This window comes from Neolamprologus brichardi, chromosome 17, assembly GCF_056152115.1.
Source record: "Neolamprologus brichardi isolate AB-2024 chromosome 17, ASM5615211v1, whole genome shotgun sequence".
NCBI lineage: Eukaryota > Metazoa > Chordata > Actinopteri > Cichliformes > Cichlidae > Neolamprologus > Neolamprologus brichardi.
In genome coordinates this window covers 25,606,125-25,623,926 of record NC_142120.1, presented here as the reverse complement: position 1 = coordinate 25,623,926, position 17,802 = coordinate 25,606,125, and the positions used below count along the sequence as shown (strand labels likewise).

The window sequence follows — 17,802 nt, the reverse complement described above, 5'->3', positions numbered from 1 at the left end:
AAAGACCCATACAAATTTACACTCCACACTCTCTTTCTCTCACTCTCACAATCACACACCCCACAAGAAGATTACACAGATATATAAATCAGCATTTTCAAATTTTTGTGTTGGAGGTCGTGTATGTTTGTTTTTCTTGCAGGTGTGGTAGACAGCAGTACATAATGCATTTCTATTTGTACTCTATCCTGTTATTATATCTTCATATAAATTACATCTTTCCCTATTTTTCCATGTTTTTCTAAAACTAAGCATATGCCTAACCATGACCAAAGTCCACACAAAACATAAGCATAATAAATAACTCCAGGAAGCAAAACAGGTATGCTTGCTTGATATGCAGCTGGTGACTTTGCGGCTTAGAGTTGTTACAGCACCACCAAATGGTTGTAGAATATTACTGCTCTCAACCAAATAATGGGTGAGGACACGTGTTTAAAAGAAGATTTATCACCCACAGCTCTAGGATTTTCTGCGTAAACATCCATGTATGGTTGACACGTCAGCAATTAGTCATAGAATACTTTACAGCAGAGCAAAATAACAACTTTCTACTTTGGTCTGTAGTGTGTGCTTCTTACTTGTCTTTGATGAGACAGGGGAAAGCCGCCTCAACTTGTGTCTACCAAACGACACAAGCTCCCTGGTGGGTGTCCTCCTAACTCCTGTGGGAGTCCTGGCCAAAGTATAGATTCTGCCCTGGGGAGAGTGCTTCACAGCTGGTGGGCTCACCTTCTCTGATCCACTGCCACTGTGGTCACAATACAGCAGGCAGACACACAGCACAGTCAGAAGGAGTAAAAAACTATTAAACATAAGAAATCTTAAACTCTGAGTTAATGAACTCTGAGATGGGAAATTGAGTGTTTAGTTCCAAAAAAGCTGTTCAGAGTTCCTTATATCAACTCTGAGTATGTTCACTCTGAGACGTGCATGTGCCCCTTTACTGGGAACAAGAAAAACATCAGTGGAATATACCATGCAGGTCTAGATTCATATATTTAAACAGTGATTACTACAGTAACACAAAGTTTATCACAGAACCACCTCTTATTGGAGCACATCACCACGGTCATTTCTAACAGCACACAATCAATAAGAGTTTTATGCCCTGCAACCCTCGAGACATAATGTGAGGTCTTTCTGCATACTCACCTTCAAGTGACTACCAAGTAGGATTAGCTGGTGTTAAGGTAAGTGAAGCTATCCTAAAGATATCCTAGTAACCATGAATCTGATTCATAATAAGATGAATGTCAGTTACCCCAATAACTAAACCAGAGTTTAAATTAATGCTCTAGAACAGAAATCTCATGTTGGACTTAACAAATCCAGAGCTTTCACTAAACCCTCCTTCTCAAACAGAAACCAGAGGTTAGTATTAGGTAAATCATTTTCACCTTATCGGTGTAAACATCCTCCAAACATGAGCAAGGACACACTGAATACTTGGCTGATCCCTACTGACAAGGATGCAGTATATATTAGGGGGTAGGGCAGTAAAAAGCCTCAACAAGAGCCATCATGTCATGTGCATTATTCACCTGATAGTAGACCTTCTAATAATCTTCATCCTGCTGCGCAGCTTGAACCCTCCAGGCGAGGAGGATGACAACATGGAGGTGCGCTGAGGTAAACTTAGGGGCACAGAAATCCCTCCTTTCAATCCTTTGTTACTTTTCTCAGCTGTCCAGTGGAAAGCAGATCTACGGCGGTTTGCTGTTGCTCCTGCTGTCCCTGCCACAGATGTACTCTGGCCCCCTGCTTTCCAGCGATAGCGGCTACTCTGTGAGGTGCCAGCAGAGGACACTGCAATACCTTTTTTCAATTTTACAGAAGGAGAAGAGCCTGGTTTAAGTTTCCTTGTGGCCTCTCCTTTGTCCAGACTTCTCTGTGTGAGAGTCAAGGGTTTGGGAGATGGAGGCTTACGAGATGTCTTAGCTTGGGCTCCTGCAGAGGACACCCAGCGGTACTTTGAGGTCTTGGCAGCTACAGTGGGCTGGCTAAGCTTTCGAGGTAACTTCTTAGCAGCGGTTCTCTTAGCAACTACAAATGAAGGGGGGCTTTCAATGGCAACTCCAGATTTCAAGACAGATGTTGGGGCAACAACTGCTGACGGTGTTGAAAGAGAGCTCAGTGGTTTGAGCTCTGCTCCTGCAGCACTCTGACCCTTTACCCAAGTGAACTTTGATTTATTTGAATATGAAGTATTGACCTGGGCTTTGCTGCTTTGTAAAGATGAGTTAGAGGAAGCTTGTTGTAATGCAGTAGAGAGACCAGCTGTGAGAGTTACCTGAGATGTATTAGCAACAATCTGTTGACTGTCTGTACTGGTTCTGCTTTTCAGGGAAGGTCCGATCTTTACTTGGGAGCTGCTCTGCTGAACGGCTGAGGTACTGGCTGTGGCTGAAGAGGCCACTTCAAAAGAAACACCAATTTTCTTTCCCTGCAGGCCTGTGTTCCTGCTGTCAACCCTCTGCGTAAACTCTGATGCTGACCCCATTTTTCCAAGAGCATCACTGTTTTTTTTCTCTGTTGCTACATCTCTACTCTCTGTTATGCTGCTTATATGTTCTTTTTTCTTCAGCTGAGATGTCTCTGATGATATAGTGGCAGTCCTGCTTCCCGTGCTGAGGCTGGGCAGTGACATGCTGTGAGAGTGATGGACAGTGGAGGAGGCAGAAGCTGAGGGATGTCCAGCAGAGGACTCAGGGTTCTTGTTTCTCAGAGAGTATGTTTTCCTCCAACTTCCACAGCTCTGAGGAGCATAGAGTCTTCCTCTGGAGCTGGGAGGGTAGATCATAGATGCACTTTGACCTCGGCCCCTGGCTGGCACTGAAGATTGTGTGTGGCTCTGCTCAGTTCCTGTAAATGGTGTATCGCCATGGGTACTTTTATGTTTGTTGATGAGATCTGGAAATTTGAAAACAAAAGTATTTTTAAAAAAAAAAGTCCAACAAAACCATGCAAACAAATAATCATTAAAATTAGCTGTACAACATAATTAACGCCCCATTTCTCAATTCTAAGTTATGTTTTTAAGAATTTAATTTGAATTTGATTTGTAGTTTTCACCATTTACTTTAGAGGGCTTCCGTCAGGCTGCTTAGCCTACAGTGGCCAACATCTGAAAATGTAAAACCTAAAGAAAATCTCTGGAAAATAAAACACATTTTATGGCCTTAATATTCTTGATTTCATTGTTAAATGTTTGGCAATTTTGTAAGAACCTGCTGGAACCCAGGTGCACTTTATTTAACCTAATGTATTGTATTACTCATTCTTTTTTAAACTAAATCAAAAAGAAAAGAAAAAAAGAAGGGATAATGGTTCTTATAGTTATCTCATGGTTATGAGATGGAAAGAGATAAAAGATTAAATGAAAAACCTCCCGCTATCGTCATTTTAATGACTTGGTGTATTATGAAGGTCACTCTTAGAATTTGTAGAATGCCACAAATTGTGAAATACTGGGCTGTTATCAGTATTAAAGTTTAAAAGAAGAACTTGACACCCAATACCTGTATGTTTTTGCATTAATGTATTTTGTATTATATATTTATTCCTTCACCTGTTTCTGTCAGGCGAAAAAAGAAAAAAACAAATAAATAAATAACCTGTTTTAAATGTTTTTCAAAGTTGTTAGTTATGATTATTTGGTCAGTGGAAAACTGACATGAGACAACAGCTAAATATCCACAATTGGCACACTTATAATATACTGATAATCCACCAACACAGCTATGGAGCACCAGAAGCGTCACAGACATTGAAACAAAGCATTTTGTGATTTAATAATTACTTGTACAATCAAATATGAATTAGCAAATTAAAAATATATATATACTTGAACTTCTATTATGTAATTAGACATTAATAAAGTTCATGTTATTTGTTAATTTAATAGAATAAAATAGAAGGATAAATTACAAATTTGTATTTCTAAATTAATTATAAATCCATTGATAAAATGCTTTAAATGGAAAAAAATAATTCTCAATAAAAATCTCACTAAAGACATTTTTGAATTCAAAACAAAAATAAAAAATGACTTTCAAATAAAGTAAATGGATTTTTTAAAAAAGCAAATTAGGAATACAAATGTGTTTTTTCTGACATTTAAATAATGACTCTGCTCCTCAATTCCATTTCCTATTAGCTGCTTAATTGACTATTACATTAACTACTTGATTAGCTTCTTCAATGAGCATTTCCATAACTCTTTTGGTGAAAAAGCAATGTAAGTAAGCAACACAGTGTAATGTCCGGAGCTCTCTGATTGGTTAGAGAGACACAGGCGCAAGGAGAAAGTATTTTTTGTTTTTATACTTTATAAAAAAAATCCTCACTTTATTGTTTAAAACAATCACATATTAGTGACACTGAAGAAAAAAAATAATGGGTAAGATGCGAGTTAATGTTCTGAGAAATAAAATTGACAATGTTAAAGTTGGAAATTTCCAAAAAAAATGAAAAACAGCAAATTTGTCAATAAAAAAAAAAAAAAAAAAAAAAAAAAAGCAAATTAAGAGAAAATAACTGGGAAAAATATACATCTTCTTTAGTCAATGACATCACTTCACTTTTCCAGGTTAAGCTGGCAGGATTTCCACACACTAATCTCTTAAAACATATGCCCTCCAATCTGGACTAACAACAACGTCTGTCAGTCTATCTGCGGTTGACTGTGTCCTGAGACCATCTATCATTTTCTTAATCATCTTTAACTCTGTTTAGTGTGCAACTCAAAATACAAACACAGAGGTGGTCAGATAGTAACCATAACACAAAGAAAGCATACAAAAGGAACAAGGAACATGATATTTTGAGTGCTATACCTAAATCCTAAATTTCATGAATCGAAACCAGTCAGAAAATTCTACAGTACCAGAGCCGGTGATATTAGTATAATTATTTTAAGGGAGAAGAAATCTTGTCTGTTTTTTAATTCTTTTTTTTGGAGGGAAATATCATAAAACCTTTAACTCGTGTAAGCTAAATAAGATTGATGACTGGAAACATTCAGATTTTAGGTCCTGGTGACCGTTTACTTCCCCAGTTAATTGTAATATAACAGTGGAACACTGCAAATCAGCATCAGAGCATACTGACAGTGTAACAGGCTCATAATACTCCATCCTTTACTCGCTGAGTTTACTCTACAGATCCCTATAGGAAATCCTGGAGACTGACCAGTGTCAGGAAGGAAAGAACATCTTTCAAAATAACTCTCATTACTTCCTTCGAGTAAGAGACTTGAAAAATATGTAGCAGTGAGTTTTTTATGCTTTTCTGGACGATTATACACTTGTTTTCCGCTCTGTCGCTATGCTATCTAGCAAATTGTTAATAACTATTTTAGTACTTTATGTAAATTAATGTATGACTATGCCTTAAAGTTAAGTAATTAAAACCAGGTTTGTTATGGCGCTGTGCTGTCATCACTAGTGCGGGGGGACTATAAACAGGACTGAACCTTTATGCTGTTACAGGGAGCTGACACCGACATAAACAGCCGTTTACTTCCTGCCAAAGGAAAACAGGAAGCATTCTTCAAAGGACACTAACGGCTCTGTTAAGACACGTGAATACCGTTAAAAAGTATGTTACTGCGTAGAGGTGGCACAGCGCTAACTGTTATCCTTCAACAAAAAGCGTACGACCGACAAGCTTCAAGCAGCCGTGAATTTAAAGTGCATAACAACCTTTGTTAACCCGCCTGTAACAACTACAATAGTCAACATTTGCCGAGAGAGACTTACTTTGTAAAAGTTCAATTTGTCTCTTAAGTGCTTCTCTCTCCTCCATGTTTACGACTACAACCTTTCGTCATTAAATTGCGACGCCCTTAAGAATGACGTATTTCATGTTGACCAATCACAGTCTGAAGAATGACGTACGCTGTTTATCCTCAGTATTGACTTACGGGCTTGACATTTAACTCAAAATGGGGCGTAAGAATGGGGCAGTAGAATTTTCTTATTGGTTTATTTATTTATTTTATTTACTGCTGTGGTGAGCAGGGTTAATTTTATTGGAGACGTAAAATGTTACTAAAACACAATAGACCACAATTAGACCATAGGTCTAAATGACTTTTCTGTAAACAGTAACCTGATTAAGGCAATGCATGATTGTGCTTTGAGCAAGAAGAATCGGCTGCCTGCTTTCCAGAAACTACTTTCCGTGCAAAGGACTCCCTTTACTGTGTCTGGATTAACCAGATTCCTTCAGGCACGTTGATTGTAATGCATTTTTTAATACAATACAACTAAAAGACCACTTTTCTGTATTGATTCTTGTATGGAAATCACAGTGAGAACAAACAGAATGACTAAACAAACTATGAACCGACTTTCAGCTACAAAAACAAACAATAACAATAAAATGAAGCTCCAAAGGCAGATCACACACCACAAGATAATTAATTGCCCCGAATGTAATATGCACGCATTTATAAAATGTGACAAAACAAGCTTGAATCATGTACTTATATCATATTAGTACATGAATAGCAATATGTAGTCAGCATTCTTGAAGCTGGATTTTCAGATTCAACTGACAAAGCCATTGGGTGTCTGTAAGACTGTACTGAGGGCTGCATTTGCAAATCTCCTGTCGTTGATGCGCAGCTGGCTGACAACCGATTTGAAAACATTACCGTCATTTCGGAAGATTCTCTGTATTTGCGCTTTACGAAGTTTACAATTCTACTCAGGGAAGTTGTTTTTGGCCAAAAGTGTGTTCGTCTGGTCCAAAAATGTTTCTATGAACTGTCACGAACAAAATACCAGTGACGCTGCTGCGAAATGAAATGAAAGAGGAAGTGAAAGTTAAGGCAGCTGATTGGACGTAAAACAAAAAAGAAAGAAGACAGAAAGAAACCTCTAAAGTTGCTGAATAATTGAAGGTAAAGCTAACTAACACGGAGGTTTTTTTTCAAATAAATACTCGTTGGAGAGACTGATGCAGACGGTCTGAAGGTTTAGAATTATGAACAATGTTGGCTCCATTTTCAGTTTGAACTCTGCTTGTTTGTAGAGTTGACGTTGTAGCTCGTTAGCCAGCTAGCTTGAGTGCTGGTGTCAAAATTGATAATAGGTATATTGTTTTCTTGTTTTGTGTTCACACCTGTCTGAACAACACATTTGTGCTGTGTGTGTTTTCTGTGTGTCTCTGTACAGTAGGTACCCATTTACATCTCCTGGCTCGGCAACATGGCATCAACAGAAAATGTGTACTTCATCTTAACAAAAATGTCTGAACGGAGTTCTTTCACAAAAGCTGGAAGTATTTTTTATATGCCTTATTATAAGTACATGTCAGAAATCAAGAAATCCCCCCCTCCATTAAAGCTACGAATGTGTTTAATTAACTACTACTCTGGAATAGACTATGACTTGGAGGCCAACGACATGGAGCAGCTGTGTGTAGAGGAAGTTGAGCTGCTGCAGGCACTGCCTGATGATGCTGAGAGGCTGAGGTGTTTCAGAGAGCGACATGATCTGCAAGCAGCAATGCAACTTGTTATAGGCAGTGAAGTGACTGTGGAGGAAGCTGGGAAGAAGCTCAGAGGCATCATCCGTTACTTTGGACCCATAACAAAGGCACCTTTTTTACATCCCGTACCAGGATCTTTTTTTGGAATCGAACTACAGGTTTGATGTTTTGTTTTTTTATCTTACTCCTACTGGCGTATGCACAATGCATACACATATTTTAGATTTCATTTTGGTTTAATATTTCTGCCCCCAAGCAATTGTATTTGGAACTGGGTTTGTTGTGTTCACAAAATTCATGGAAACAAAAAATATGCTGTTAAATCAGGCGATTGGCCTCTAAAATTTTAGTCCATTTAGAAAAACGCTTGTGTTTCAGACTTATTAAAACTGTTATTTTTGACTTGTTACGAAATGGCAAGAGCAGGTTTTTGAAGTGATTTATAAATTTCTAAACATAAATAAATAAAGAAGAGTGATTCATTACCAGATCCATAAATTCAGACCCATTGCTCAGCACTGGAATATAGTACCTTTGAAAGGAGTGAGTCTTCTTGAAAATAATCTTACAAGCTTGGCACATGTCCTTTAACCCTTGTAATTTTTCTTTCAAGCTCAGCCCAGTTGGTCAGCAAGCATGGCTGCACAGTCATATTCTAAACAATTCTTTTCTGAGAACCTCGATTGGATTCAGATCCTAAGAGGTTTTCTTGGCAATGTGCATCAAGATCCTGAGCACCTAATGGGTTTTAACTCAAATCGTACTATGGGTCAAGGTCACGATTGTCATCTCATGTGTAATAATGAATTGTGATAGATCATGAGCTGCATGAGCTACTACATTATTGATGTGTTGGTTTAGCTTGGCTGGTCAACCAGGTCTACAAAGATGTTTATGAAATCGTGAAAACATATCAAGGACAACTGACAGAGCCAGTGTGAACCATAATAAGTTTCTCTATTGTGAGACAGTCTGTAAAGATTATTCATTTGAATCAATCAGCAAAATACCCTTAAATTCATTTTGGGAGTATTTTTACTTTGTTTGTCAATCTGGAGTGGTTTATGGAGACTGACAACACAAGCAATCAAAAGTTGAAAGGGTGCACCACATTATGCTGAAAAAGCATGCATTTCTTTATAAGGCCACTATTTTGAAGTCTTTCAAAATTTCTTGTAAAACAACATGTTACTGTTACATTATGCTTGTTGACTCGGGCAGCACAGAATCATGGTGGATGTCTTTTAGAGTTCTGTATTAATCTTGATGTGCTTTGAAATCATATAAATGTAAAAACCTCACATTATCAAACCAGGTGGAGCCATTCAACTCCACAACTGCACAGCATGATTGCAGTTTGCAAGGCAGAATGACTGGTGGGGAAATTTAACTGAGGTTTTGTGTGGCATCAGTTTTAATGCGCTCTGCTTCTTTTTCTGCAGGGAGCAGACAGAGGAAAGGGCAGATATGATGGGACCTATAGGAATGAAAGATATTTCAAGTGTGACAAAAACTGTGGAATTTTTGCCCCATTCAACAGAGTCAGCTCTTTATTACCCCCTGTCCAAAAGCCATCCCTTCAGACAGAAGGGCTACAGTTGGGAGACAGAGTCACTTACTTTGTCGATGATAAATGTCGCCATGGAATGGTGCTGGCTTTACTGGAAATGGATGGACGATGTTTCGTTCAGATCTCCACAGTAAGTAAATTCCAGGGTTTTTTTATTCCAAAATCAAATCAAACGTAATTTTGTGCCATGAATCCACATAGATTATTCTACAAAATCAGATTTTTATTGTTTTAAAGAAATAATAACAAATAATAGAGACTAAGATATTACCGCTTTAAATTGTAAGAAGACTCTTTGTTATGAAACACACCTGAGCTTTACTACATCATCATTTCTTCAAGTAAAATAAATCACTTAATTACATTTCTATTGACGATTTAGAGGAGCTAAAGCATTTACCTCTCTGTCCTTGCATCAGCAGCTGTGTGTCTGAACCTAAAGCAGACACACATGTACATAACTTTACTGCTTCAGTTGTGCCATACAGTATGGTGTACTGCTGGACTGGTGGATTTTGCTTTGTTTACAGAGTCCCACTGTAAACTGGGTCTAACTGGCTGAACCCCAGCTTCACATTCTGTGCAGGTCACTCGACTGACAGCTGCTCTGTGTGTGAAAATGAACTTTTGTAACAGAATGCCTTAATTTTTTAATGATTAATAATATAATTGAATTTAGGATATTTGTTCTACAAAATGCATCCAAGTGGCAGAACACGGATACAAAGACCACAGTCTCAAGTTAGATTCATCAGACTGACTAGTGTTTATCTTTGAGTTTACAGTTACAACCAAACTTTCTTAAGAATCTCTAATAAAATTTGAGGCCTTCTTCAGCAGATTTAACGGTGTATAGGACAGTAATATTTCTTTTGTTTCTTGGTGTTTTCAGGACAAAGATGAATCTGGGAAGACGGGGGGTGAAGTTAGAATTCCATTAGAAGAGGTTATCAAAGGAGAGCTGACTGCAGGTTTGAGGTCTTTTTACATGAAGAAGGGTAAAACCCCCTTTTTTTTTTCATTTTTTTTTTTCATTTGCATCATGCCTGAGCCAAACACATTTTCCATTGCAGGGGTAGAGAACATGGATGTCGACACACCCCCAGAGGCTGATACAGATTATCTCTATATAGGTCTGAGTTTGAACTCTATGGTAGAAGTGACTCTGGGTTTAGGCAACACATATGGAATTATTCGCTGGATAGGCAAGCTGCCTGATCGAAGCGAAACTATGGTTGGCTTGGAGCTGGTAAGTCTTTACTCATCATCATTTAAAATTGTTTTGCATATTTGTGTTTTAGTTTGCATCTAATGTTGAGTTAAATTTCAGACATTGGTATAATCAGTCCATATTCTGATCTGCAGGAAGACGACAAAGGAGTGAGTGATGGTACCTTTAAAGGTCAGCGTTATTTTGATTGTCCTATGAAGAGAGCCCTGTTTGTGAAGCTGATCTCATGCCGGCCTGACTCACGCTTTCAGAGCACATCATCCAATCACAAAGAGAAAATGCAGCCTGAGGACACTGGTTAGTACAGGATGGACAAACCTACACTCTATGGAAAAATATATTAGGCCACACCTCTTAATCTTAATCTTTGAATTCAAGAGGCCACAGGTATATAAGACTAGCCACGCAGTTTGTTTTTCCAAACATTTGTGAAAAATTTTGTTGGTCTAAAGCGCTCACTGAACTTGAGTGTAGCACTGTAATAGGATGCCACCACTCCAGCAAGTTTGTGAACTTCTTCCTCTTTTAGATGTTCCATGATAATCTATAAGTGTTATTCTTGCAAAGTGCATGTCTTTAGGAACCACAGCAATTAAGTGGATCTGTTGTGTTCCAAAGTTCTTCTGGCATTAAAATCAGCACAAAAACTGCCAGGAGCTCCACAGCTGAGCTCCTGTAGATGTAATTAGTAACCCGGTACTTTCTCCCATGTAGTTTACATCCGTCTGGCCTTAAGTGACCCCTGCAGAAAAACAAAAACAAAACAAATCATATTTTGGTGGAGTTGTACTTTTCTGGCAGCAGAGGGAGAATTAGTTTGCAAAAATTAAACTTTGTTTCCTTTTACTTACTTGAAACATGCATTTCTATTTTGTCTTTCTCTATACTTGTCTTTTTTTTTTATAAAGTATCAGTAATGTTTACTGTTTGTATTTTTTAAGCATTTTTAGCAGCATCATTAAATGCAGTGCTGCAGTTGCAAGTTTGTCCAACAGCTGAGTGTAGCACACACCTTACAACAACCATTTGGACATGTATTATATCTGTTATCTGTTTATATACATAACTGAATATTTGCTGTTTATGTTTTGATTTAGTGGATCAAACAGACCACAGTACAGCTGAGTTGCAGACTGTTCCGCCTATGAGCACAGAGCAGGTTAAGCAGCTTCTGACTGGACGAATGAAGGGGGTTCAAGGACACTGTAACTCTTGCTACATGGACGCTGCCCTCTTCAGGTCAGCATAATAAATTATCCTGTGGTTTAACAGTTTTAAATAATGCACAGCTTCCCCAACAAATGATTTTACCTGTAATGGCTTTTAGCTAACTAGCTAGCTAGCATTGACATTATCATCAGTGCAGATGCCTTGTCCTCCTTCTACTGGTTAGAAATTGTCTGATGGTTTCTCCATTTCTACTATATTATTGGTATGCCAGCTACTGCAGTTGAATGCTGTACTGTACATTCACCGTGTGGGTACAGAGATGAAACCACTCGTGCATTTAACATAGCAAATCTAATATGAAAGCAGTTTCTTTAACTGCATTTTCAAAGCATACTAAAAGGATTCCAGTCTGACTTTTTATTATATTTTTAAAAATCCATAATGTTAGGGAATGTGCAGTTCTTTATGTTAACTTAGTTTCTTTCTTTGCTTTCAGTTTGTTTTCCTGCTCTTCCGTGTTGGACTCCATGTTGTTCAAATCAACAACACCTCAAGATGCCCCAATTCAGAGAACACTGCTCAATGACATAGTCAACCCCCTCCGCAGGTCTGTGTTTTGATCAAATCATCACATGGATTGCATTTTATTTTTGCTGTTATTAAAGTTCTGTGTGTGCCGTTTGCAGTAATGGCTTTGTGGAAGGAAGACACATCATGAAGCTACGACAGCAGCTGCAGAAACACGGCTACAGCCAATCATTCACCACAGATGAGAAGGGTCTGCTTATCTGGGAAAGATTTTCTGGAAGGCATTTGTTTTGTCTTAAGTGGTTGAGTTTGAAGTATTCATGTTACTTTTGTCTTTCAGATCCAGAGGAGTTCCTCACTGTCATCATGCACCACATTCTCGCCCTGGACCCTCTGCTAAAACTGTACACTTACTATAGCTAAATTACTGGCTCCTGCTGTACTGTATAGTATAATACATTTTGAGACTCATACCTGGAATGCACACTATTCTTGTGTGTTCTCCCATTTTAGATCAGCTGCAGGTAAAGTGCAGGAGAGTTACTGCTATCAGATTTTCCTGGACCAGAACCACAGACTAGTTCTGCCGACAGTGCAGCAGCTACTAGAACATTCCTTCCACAGTGCAGGTCTTAAGCTGGCAGAGGTGAGTGCACTTCATTGTTAGGCACAAACTTTAAAGTCCCACTTTCACTTTTGTTTTATTGCTTAACAATTAAAAACATAACAATATTTATCAGAATAGAAGGACAATCCTGTATATTAATATTTCAGTTACCAAAAAAATGGAAACTGTTTTTTCCCCCCACAGATTAATCCAAAAATGATTTAGCTGTTTTCTCACAGACATGTAATAGACAGACTTGTCATGGTTGGTTCTCCAGTAGATGGCTCTGTGGGGAAGCTTTCTGAGCAGACCACCTGGAATCTGATCACTTGAGCGTATTCAGTCTGTGTGGTCTTTCATCTTATTTCATCGTGCCATCACTCCAGGTGCCGTCCTGCCTCATCCTCCAGATGCCTCGCTTTGGGAAGAAATTCAAGATGTTTGACAAAATCATTCCCTCTCTGGAGCTGGATGTCACTGACCTCCTCTCTGAAGGTCAGATTAAGCATACAAACTCACAGCGACTTGAGTAATTTAACACAGTGAATACAACGCACGGTGTGTTTTTCAGGTCCCCAGCAGTGCATGCTCTGTGGAACCCTGGCACGGGTTGAGTGTGTCGACTGTTTTAAAGATCCCCTTTTCAGCCCGACAGGATTCAAAGTCTTCTGCAAGAAGTGTTCAGAACAGGTTTGTCACATTGTTTTAACACCCAAGTCATTTTGTTTGTTTTTGGCTTAATTTGTCACTGTAGAGGGAATGTATTGACGTCATTTCTCCATGTGAAACCTCCCACCTCACCACAGTTTCATCAGATTTAGCTGCTATTAGGAGGTAGGACTCAGATATAGAGAGGAAACAAATGAAATCACAATCAAGGCTGATCTGTACTGCAAACAAGTGGTCTGTCAGTGTTGAACATGCACTAAAACTAGAACTTTGACTTAATATAGGTCATCAAATTTTAGACCGAAATCCCAGTTGGTTTGAGAGATATTTGTTAGCTACCTGTTTTGATTTTTTTATTATTACTGTATAATTATTGTGTATAATATTGTGTATTTATCTGGCTTTGCAATACATGGTGTTGTTTTCCTTGTCTATATATAAAAATCTATGCTTGGCTGCTTTCTGAATCAGTTTGTGCGCTGAATTGAACAGCAGCTAATTAACTCTGCTCTTGGTGCATTACATCACCTGCTCACCATCTGCTGTTTAACTGTTGGTTCTAGTAAGTACTGCTGAAACACTATATCAGTTCAGTGGCATACTATCAAGCCTCTAAATGAAACACTGTGCTAAATTTGAATATTTTATGAAATATTTAAATTAATTTTTGTCAGACATCAACTAGTGTAGGCTAGTGTATGTGAAGTCTTCCTCCTTTCCTCTTATACATACAGATAGCAGATGAAGGACGTGCACAGATAACTAGGTCATCCATTTAAGTGATGATGTAGTACGTGACTAGAGCTGTGCCTTGTCATGTTGTTGAATGCATACATTTTTACATGATATAAAAATGTCACATCACAATATCTGTGATATAGCAACACCATGACTACAATGACTGAAGCCCAAGCATATCTAACAGTGAGAGCTGAGTGTGAGGCTCTGATGATGATTTAGTAAAAACCACAATGCTCTGCAAAATGTGCAAGAAAGCTCTTCTGGAGCACCTGCTAGCACTCCATTCAGGAAGAGCAAACTGGATGGTGGTAAAGGAAGGCTGTAAGCAGCTGATCAAGGAAAAATATTTTTCAATTTCAATTTTATTATTGAATTTATTTGTTGTATTTTCAATTATCTCTGTAACATCAAGTGGATGATATTTGGTAAATTAGTTTTTGTGACTTCAGCAACATCGGTGTCATATTCTTTGCCAGAAAAACCAAAATACATCTAACAATATACTTTTAAGCAATAAATTGCAAACATGCTATTTGAATCAAATTTGATACAAATTAAAACTCATAAATAAAAAATTATATAGATATTTTATTTGTTAGAAGTTTCGATAAACACACCATTTTAAATATTTTGAATTTTTCAGCATATATTAGAAGGTTCAGGCTTTGCAGTCTTTCTTTTAAAACACTGCTTCAGCTCATGTTTTATCCATTTTCGCCGTCTTCTTCTTCCCAGATGGTCTAATTTGTCTCTGCCAATAAACCATCAACATATATTTTTATTGAGACCAATTTAGCCCTCATGCTACATTTTTGCACAAGGCTGATGTGCTTTGGGACCTGTAATGCGTGTTTCTTTTTCCCAGTTGTTGTTAGTGGTCTCTCCAGTGTTCGGATTCTCCAGCCTAGGAAAATGTCCCACAGGGTATTTCATTGGAATTGAAAGAATCTGAGGCTTTAAACCTTTAATGGTGCCCCAGTGCTTGTTTGGTTTTGGGAACTAAAGGAGCATTTGGATGCAGAGATAGCTAATAATGTTAGCAGGGATAGCTCAGTAGGTAGAGTGGTTGCCCCATGAAGGTCGGGGGTTCGACTCCACTGAACGGCTACCCTAAGGTAGCAAGGTACCGTCCCTATACACTGCTCCCCGGGCGCTGCATTGGTGGCTGCCCACTGCTTCACTGGGTGAATGGGTTAAATGCAGAGAAGTAATTTCTCTATGGGGACTAACACATACACATTATAATGTCATACTTTAGCTAGGCTAAAGCTGTTTGGGGAGATGTATTTTGTGTTTTGTCCTGTTTCGTCCTGCTTGCTCATTGGTGATTGATTGTAGGGATTGTGTCTATACTATTATAGGATCTTTATTTACAACATTATAGAGTTGTCTCAAATATCTCCTTTGGTTTAGGGATCATTTATAGACAATGAACTAAAGTTACTAATGTAAAATTTAACAGTGGCTATATAGATATAAAATAGTGACTATTTACAGGTCTAATAGTGTGTATGTGTTTTCAGGTACACTCCCATCCTCAGCGTCGCAGCCATAAACCAGCATCCCTGGAAATCCCAAAGGGTTATGTTGGACGTAAAAACCCTCACACTATGATCAGAGACAAAATGGAGCTGTTCGCTGTGCTCTGCATCGAGACAAGCCACTATGTGTCCTTTGTCAAATATGGACCAAACACTGAGGACTGGATCTTCTTTGACAGCATGGCAGACAGACAAGGTAAGCGGGATATTTAATATGCATACACAAGTTAGCTCTGAGTGCACTTTGGCTCACTTGTGTGTATTGCGTTCAGGAGAGATGGATGGCTACAACATTCCAGAGGTGCAGCCCTGCCCCGAAGTTGGTGAATACCTGGAAATGTCCCCCTCCGAGCTGGCCAACCAGGCACCTCGAGATATGAAAGGTGTAGCAAAGCGTCTCTTCTGTGATGCCTACATGTACCTGTACCAAAGCACCACTATGTGCCTCTATCGCTGATGGAACTTGAGCACACTGGACATTTTGCTATTTGTGTAATTTCTTTTTGCTGCATTGTTTTTTTTTTTCTTTTGTTAACATGCAAATATTTTAAATGTGTGTGTGGTGCTTGGGTGCTGGAAAAAAATTATAGTGACAATAATTTTCTAATATGGCATGAAGTAGAGGATAAACTGACATTGCTTTCTAAGTAATTTGCACTATAATCTGAAGAAAATAATTACTGGCTTGCAGCATGTGTTGGACATAAATTACATATTGCACTGTAAAAATAGTTTTACAGTTTACTGCTGATGTTTGTAATTACTTTTAATTTTATTTACAGCTTGTATAGTGAAAGTAAATGAGTTTTGCTGATGAAAAACCCTTCAAAGTAGACAGTAGTGATGATTCAGTATGGTTCATTAAGAATGCCATCTAACCAGCTCTATTTTAAAAGCTTATGTTATATGCTGCTGTTATTTTAGCATCAGATTTGGATGTTGGCTGGATTTCTTTATATATTTAGATATATTTTTTTTTATCTTCTGGTATTTAAATTTCACACCTGAAAATGAAACGATGATTTTATTCTTGACAAAGATGTTTCTGTTAGCAACCAAAGAGACGAAAAGATGTTGGGAATAATATCACAGTGGAAAACTGTGCTTGACTGGCTGCTTGGGAGTCCTGGTTGAACTTGTGACCTTTTTCTATTTTTTACTATTACTACTTCTGATATTCAGTAAAATAGATGTCATAAATAAATAAATGCAATCAATAAAACCTTTCATCGTCTGTCTTTACTAAAAGAGTAGGACATACAGTGTGCTGATACACATACAGCTTCACAACTATGCAACCTCCACCAACCACGCATCAACCATTTTACCCCAGTGACCGGTGATTTCCAGGCATTTGCTGACTAGTGTCTAGGCCTGTTCAACTGACACCGTATTCAGGAATTTTAACATGTGGGTCCATGAGGACTGACTTCCTTTTGGAACCAGCCTCAACTATCCATTAGAGGTCATCGGAAGGTTGCCGGTTCGAGCCCCGGCTCTGACAGTCTCCGTCGTTGTGTCCTTGGGCAAGACACTTCACCCGTTGCCTACTGGTGGTGGTCAGAGGGCCCGGTGGCACCAGTATCCGGCAGCCTCGCCTCTGTCAGCGCACCCCAGGGCAGCTGTGGCTACACTGTAGCTTGCCATCACCAGTGTGTGAATGTGTGTGTGAATGGGTGGATGATTGAATGTAGTGTAAAGCACTTTGTGGTCCTTAGGGACTAAGTAAAGCGCTATACACATACAGGCCATTTACCCATTTAAAAACATTTGTTTCTCTGTTTCTTTCTCCCGAGGGTAAGCTTGCATGCCTAAGTCTTGACACGTTTTTTTTTTTTCTTTTTTTCCACTTTGAGCCTGAACATAGTTTCACAGGATGTAAAATATATATTTTTTAATATCACACAGCATGTTCAAAAGGTTAACTTGTGTTGTCTCTTTAAATTATTCCTTTCAAATTATTCTTTTCACACAATAAATAGCCATACTGTTATTCACGTTTCCTTCACTGTCAGTGATCTCATTAACAATGCTTTTCTTTCTCACTTCATTGATGTTAGTGTTTCTTTAAGTGAATAAAAAAAATAGTGGAACGCAGAACGAGCAGGGAAATAACACCTCCGAGTCTTACAGTCAGATCCTAGCTGGAATCTAACATACCTGTTGTAACTACACGGACAACAAAATACTGCTATTGTTGACCTTGAAGTGTACTTGGTAGTCCAACAACTGCCGCTTCACTCAG

The 17,802-nt window shown here is 38.5% G+C and overlaps 2 protein-coding genes across 5 annotated transcripts in view; one reads left to right on the top strand and one right to left on the bottom strand.

Moving 5' to 3' along the window:
* The window catches only part of zc3h3 (zinc finger CCCH-type containing 3), a 72,277-nt gene extending 66,431 nt beyond the window's left edge, over nt 1-5,846 (bottom strand). For all 3 annotated transcript variants that reach the window (XM_006803627.2, XM_006803628.2, XM_087831180.1), the window contains exons 1-3: nt 5,763-5,846; nt 1,545-2,913; nt 582-751 (exon numbers count right to left, since the gene is read on the bottom strand). In XM_006803627.2, coding sequence (XP_006803690.2) covers nt 582-751; nt 1,545-2,913; nt 5,763-5,808 — 1,585 coding nt within the window. In that variant the 5' untranslated portion in view covers nt 5,809-5,846. The remainder of the gene's footprint in view (nt 1-581; nt 752-1,544; nt 2,914-5,762) is intronic.
* Nucleotides 5,847-6,603: 757 nt separating this feature from the next.
* cyldl (cylindromatosis (turban tumor syndrome), like) lies at nt 6,604-16,779 on the top strand. Of its 2 annotated transcripts, XM_006803630.3 has the most exons (15): nt 6,604-6,910; nt 7,185-7,658; nt 8,943-9,200; nt 9,963-10,041; nt 10,144-10,319; nt 10,436-10,598; nt 11,399-11,540; nt 11,968-12,078; nt 12,158-12,249; nt 12,340-12,403; nt 12,513-12,645; nt 12,993-13,101; nt 13,178-13,296; nt 15,540-15,753; nt 15,830-16,779. In XM_006803630.3, exons 2-15 carry the CDS (start codon nt 7,218-7,220, stop codon nt 16,012-16,014), a joined length of 2,286 nt encoding a protein of 761 aa, XP_006803693.2. In that variant the 5' UTR covers nt 6,604-6,910; nt 7,185-7,217; the 3' UTR covers nt 16,015-16,779. The 2 variants fall into 2 exon arrangements, with proteins under 2 accessions (XP_006803693.2, XP_035769193.2); XM_035913300.2 differs by having other exon boundaries at nt 12,158-12,403.
* Nucleotides 16,780-17,802: the final 1,023 nt, after the last annotated feature.